This window comes from Stegastes partitus, unplaced genomic scaffold (genome assembly GCF_000690725.1).
Source record: "Stegastes partitus isolate 25-593 unplaced genomic scaffold, Stegastes_partitus-1.0.2 Scaffold2328, whole genome shotgun sequence".
NCBI classification, from domain to species: Eukaryota; Metazoa; Chordata; class Actinopteri; family Pomacentridae; genus Stegastes; species Stegastes partitus.
Genome location: NW_007580059.1, coordinates 19,273 through 24,832, shown reverse-complemented (window position 1 = coordinate 24,832; position 5,560 = coordinate 19,273). Strand labels below are relative to the sequence as shown.

The 5,560-nt window shown below is 48.2% G+C and overlaps 1 protein-coding gene and 1 long non-coding RNA gene across 2 annotated transcripts in view; one reads left to right on the top strand and one right to left on the bottom strand.

The window, feature by feature from the left end:
- noc3l (NOC3-like DNA replication regulator) overlaps positions 1-2,421 on the top strand; it is an 11,155-nt gene extending 8,734 nt beyond the window's left edge. The window contains exons 15-17 of the mRNA XM_008304811.1: positions 1,266-1,363; positions 1,441-1,525; positions 2,100-2,421. Coding sequence (XP_008303033.1) covers positions 1,266-1,363; positions 1,441-1,525; positions 2,100-2,231 — 315 coding nt within the window. The 3' untranslated portion in view covers positions 2,232-2,421. The remainder of the gene's footprint in view (positions 1-1,265; positions 1,364-1,440; positions 1,526-2,099) is intronic.
- An 803-nt stretch (positions 2,422-3,224) lies between these two features.
- Positions 3,225-5,515, bottom strand: LOC103374691 (uncharacterized). The gene is made up of 2 exons (XR_521142.1): positions 5,369-5,515; positions 3,225-3,903 (listed from the first exon to the last, which is right to left on the bottom strand). It is a non-coding gene; the product is annotated as an uncharacterized LOC103374691 (long non-coding RNA).
- Between the last annotated feature and the right edge of the window lie 45 nt (positions 5,516-5,560).

The following is a 5,560-nucleotide window of genomic DNA, read 5'->3' as shown; positions in this document are numbered from 1 at the left end:
AGGACCAGACTGACCCAGAAGGACCAGACTGACCCAGTAGAACCAGACTGACCCAGTAGAACCAGACTGTAATATCGTCCTTGTTCCTTATGAACTCCAGGTGCTGTCTGAAAACTACCTGTATTCGTAGGTACTTGGCTACGTAGCGGATGACCTGGTCGTCGTCGTCGGGTCCAACCGCCAGAACTCGCTCCACCAGAACCTCCGCCTCCCGGTGTTTGTGTTGGTGTACCAGCTTCAGAGCCAACATGGACATCAGGACGCCGTCGTCGGGGCAGAACTTTACGGCTCGGCGGAGCTGTTTGGTTGCCGGTGACTCTTCAGGAGTCGCTCCTAAAGCGTCCTGCAGATCAGATCACACGCATCAGTGGTTCTGATCAAATCCTGAACAGATCACTCATGGATCAGCTGAAGGTTTGACCCGCTCATGTGGGCAGAACCTACAGCTGAAGTACTGATCGTCTGTTGTCTGATCGTCAGCCTGAGACAGAAAAACAACAAACAGGCTGAAGAACGACGACAAACTAAACAGAGAGCCGAAGGTTCCACCAGAACCGAACCACAACCAAACGCTTTGTGGTTTGGTTTGAAAGTGAAAAACAAAAAAAGAGAGAAAAGGTTTATTTAATGTAAAGACAAGTAAGTGGGTCCATCAGAACAGAACCAAAATCCAAATATGGGCCTGTTTTCTCATTCTTGGTTTAAAACAAACAAACTAAACTGGACCCAAGAACAGGTGAGAAAGAGGCCCGTTGTTCTGTTCCAGTTCCTAACCAAGAAAGAAAAACACTTTGATTGATTTGTTTTTACTTTTTGTTTTAAACTTTAAACTTTCTGTTTGTTTTTTGTTTAACAGAAGAATGAGAACCAGGCCCGCTTCCTCATGGTTAGTTTCAAACGGAGCTACGAAGTCGCCCTGGGGAACCGGACCAGCGAAGGTTCTGTGCGGAACAGAGCGATGGCGTAGCCGGCGTTCCACTCCCAGCTGTCGGGCTGCAGCTGCAGGGCTCGCTGGAAACACTGGCCGGCTTCCTGGTACAACGACTTGGAGAACTTGAGCAGCGTCCAGCCCTTCTCCCCCAGAACCTCAGCATGGAGCTCAGCAGAGGAGCCGCAGGGATGCTGCACCTGCACACAGGTCACACCTGATGACATCATCTACCTGAGACACCGTAAAGGGCCATTCACACACCGTGTGTGTCTGTNCACTACAGTCACAGATCCCATCAGCAGTGTGTGTCTGTGTGTGTCTGTGTGTGTTACAGAGACACTACCACCCGGTTGTGCGTCGCTTCGCGGTCCACCTGAGTCTCGGAGCTCCCAGCGACGGTTCCGCGGCGCTCAGTGTGGATCTGAGCCGCAGGTACCGACTGTTGTTTTACTAAACAGAACCTCCTTCAGAACTCGTGACTAGAATCTAAGCATGTGGTTCCTGTGCAGGTCTCCGGTGGAACTGTTCCACGACTACAGCGTCAGAGACATGACCTTTAACCCCCCTGTAGCTCCGCCCGCCTCCAAGAAGAAGGTGAGAGCATCAGACGCACCCTGGAGGTCCAACTGAAAGGTTCCTTCAGGTCTGATGGTGGGTCTCAGGTGTTTGGTTGCGGTCCGGAGGCGTTAAAGCACCCGGCAGCTGCTTTGTTCTGAAAACGTGGTGAGAACGTCCTGAGCACTAGTTGTCTTTCGTTCCTAGAGCGTTCTTCTGAGAGGCAGGGTAGAGTTCCCTAACAACACCCTGAGAACGTTTGAATGTTGCCGTGGGAACGTCCTTCCTGAGCTTCTGACGGCGTCTCCGTCAGATCCGGTTTCCTCTGATGTAAACACAGAACTCCTCATCATCACTGTTATCTGTACTTTAACAGCAAACTGTTCGAGGATTTGCAGGGAAACGTTAGGTTTCACTTGGAACGTTCTTTAAACGTTCTTTCATCAATTAGCTTGTGGTTGTTTCTTTAAAACACTATCAGAACCTGTCGGGAACGTTGTGGGAATGTTCTCTGCTGTCTGGACAGACGGTTCTTTGATAAGTTCTGTGATTTGGGGAAGGTTCTGAGAACTGAAGGTCTCGTGGACGTCATCAGCCTGTTGTTGTTCTTCAGGACCACTTCCTGGTGGGGACGTCGCTGCTGGACGCTGAGCTGCAGAGACGAGTGGACGACGTCCTGAACACCACCGAGGACACACAACTGGACTTCACTGCAACACGACCACACAGAACCAGCCAGCAGTGACACCAACACAGCTTCATGTTGGTTCTGAACTCTGCTCTCTTGTGTGGATGGTTTCTGGTTCTTTCTGGTCACAGAATGTTTTTTATTCCTTGCAGTTGTTTTCGGTGTTTTCGTGTTCAGGTTCTGTTCATTAACGGAACTCGGGTTCAGTAGAACCCGGTGACAATAAAAAGATCCTGGATATGTGAAACCTGTAAGTCTGTTTATTGTGAGTGTGGTTTGGATTCAGAACACATTCTGTGACATTTATCACATTCAGAACTTCCTCCTGTGGATCCTTCACCTGTCCTGCTCCCAGAACCCACCTGGTCGCGGCCGTGGCCAGACTCAGCTGCCTTCAGTCTGATAAAAACACACTCCTCCAGTGTTCGGTTCCTTCAGAACTCGGACCGGTTCTGTTCCTTCACCTTCACACACCTGTCCACCTGAGCTCTGCTCTTCTGTCTGCAGCACCACAGCGCCCCCTGCTGCTGCCGCGGAGCATCACTGTAGCTGCGACTTCCTGCTTTAGAGGTTCCACCTGGAATAGGACCGGTGATGTCAAAGGCTGACTTCAGGAGGATTCCAGTCAGAGGACGACTTCATGTATTTATGGTTTTAAAGTTATTCCACCCAAACAGAAGTTTCTAGCAAATTATGGATTTAAAGGTTTTTGTACAAGTCCTTGTAATTTAAAGGTTAATTCCACCCGAGTGCTACTCCCTACATCTCAGGCTCTGGTTTTAAATCAGTGGGCACCTACAGTACTACTTTCTGTCTGTCCAGCTTGGTTACTGAGACCAGGGTTGATCAGGTCAAATAAGGACCTGACTCTGGATCTGAGGCCTGAGAGGTCGCACAGAGAACAAATCTCTATTTTCTATAGATTATTAATTAAAGCAGCAAGGCTCCCTCCATAAAGAAATAAAAGTGGAAACCTCTGAACCACCGCTGAAGATCTGCGACGCATTAACGAGTCAACAGGTGAAGCAAGTGAACCACGCTGACATGTGGAGAGCTTTCATCAGCACCAGGTTTAATCCATCATCACCAACATGCACCACACATACAAGCTGATATGAAGCGACGTCAGCTGGTCCAGGTTCATCCAAATGAGTTCAAAAGTGCCCACATTTAAACTAACTTGTCCAAAACGTCTTAAAACTCGTCTAAAATTAGGTCAGATCATCTAAAGTGAATCAAAACTTCTCCAGAATGATACAGAACATGTTTGAAATGAGTTAAGCTTGATATAGAAACACCTGAAACCTGTTGGAAGCAGACTGTCTGATGTCTTTGACTAGAATGAACTGAACGTTTTCCAAAACCAACCTGGACCCTGAGCGTCCAGTCAGAGGAGCTCAGACTCGGTTCTCCTCGTGCAGCTTTCTCCGACCTGATGCTAACAGTTTATTGAGAGGTTCTTGTTACGTTTGTGTTATGCTCTTGTTGTGTTGTGTTTTGGTTCCGTAGAGATGAAGATGCTGCTGCAGACTCAGTCCAGCTGCAGACGGAGCTCACACAGAACCGACAGGTACTCGGTGTTCTCGGCGTCTCTCTGCAGAGCTTTCTCGTAGAACGTTGCCGCCCTCCTGCAGTCGCCCTCAGCTTGGGCCACGTATCCCAGAATGCCGTAGGAGGCGCCGTCTGCTGGGTTGTTCCTCAGACGCCGCTCCGCCATCAGCTTCAGCTTCTGTGGAGGAACATCTGAAGGTTAGAACCTGTTTCCTGGCTCACAGCTTCAGTTCTCAGCTGGGTTCTTTCAGATCAAACTGTGATCAGTGATTTCACACAGAAAGGTTCCATCTGGAACCAGAGACTCTGGTTCACTGTGACGCAACAAAAGAACCATTTTTTACAGTGGAATCGCAAAACAAATTTACAAGTAAAATCAACCGGAAAGGGAACGTACCGGCTCTGGGACTGGACCAGAACTGGTCACGGGGAGCGACCAATCAGAGCTGCTGTGTTCATTTATGGAGTTCATGGTGACCCAAGATGTGTGGCTCCCACATGAGCAGATTAACGCGGTTTTGTTTCTCGTGTGGTCGGTCTTTAGAATTTTTCAGGGGACCAGATGTGCTGCAGCAGATGTTTTAATGAGGGACACTCGGACGCTGTGACGACGACGTGATGTCGTGTTCACGCGATGTTCACATCAGCCTGAGGTCTGAATGAAGCCGGCTTGTAGCCCCGTTAGTCGGCTCATGTGTCCCTCTGTCGCTGTCCATGTTGGGTCACCATGAACTCCATAAATGACAACAGCAGCTCTGATTGGCCGCTGCCCGTCACCACCTCCGGTCCAATCCCAGAGTCGGTACCTTCTCTTTCCGGTTGATTTTACTTGTAAACTTGTTTTGCACTTCCCGGCCACCGTAACTTTTAGTTCCACAAAGAAGCTTCTGGGAAGAAGCCCTTCAGCTACGTATGTCTTCAAACTGTTCTATGAAGCACCGGTGGGGATTCTGTAAAGAACTGTTTGAAGAAATACGGAACTAAAGAACCGTAAAAATCACATCATTAGATGTTCATAAAGGCACCATCTGAAAAGGGTTCCTTCATGAACCATAAGTAGCACTCCAAAGAACCACCCACCTGGTTCGGTAAAGAGCCTGTTTTAAATGGTTCCTCAGTAAGTTCACTAAATGAATGGTTGTATGAGCGTTTCAAGTCTAACTATTCTGTGCAGGTTAAAAGAATAGAACACAAACTATCTGTAGATGAGACAAACACAAAGTCAGTCGCAGTGAGGAGAACATAGAACGTAAAACCAACTAACGTGTGGCTCCAAACTGAAAACTATAAACCCAGACTGGTCTGACCACATGACTGAGCTGCAAATGTAAGAAGCATTTCTGGGTTCCTTCCATCAGAACACATTCCTTATTTCGGGTTCTTTGTCAGACAGAACAAACTGTGATGAACCTTTCTCTGTTTTCTGAGGTTGTATCGACCAAATGATCCATCCACAATGAAGCAACATTCAGCTGCAGCTCTGATTTCATGCTGTTCGCTGCCAAAGAACTAAAGAACTCCAACAAACATCAGAGACCTTAAAAGAACCACATCATGAAGAACCGGCCCCTAAATAAAGAGGTTCTTCAGCTGGTGATGGAGCTCTGAGGAACCTTTACTTTCAGGCAGCAGCAGTGACTGACCTTCGCACAGTGTTTCCCGTCTGATGTTTTGGCGCTGAACTCCAGAGCCTGTCAGACACAGCAGAGGGACAAACGCCCACATGACTTTAACACACTGAGCGCTTCAGAAAGAGACTCAGACCTGCGATGAACTGTCAGAAAAACACCAAAGCTGGTCAAAATGACTTAATACGGGTCCAGAGTTAGATAAAA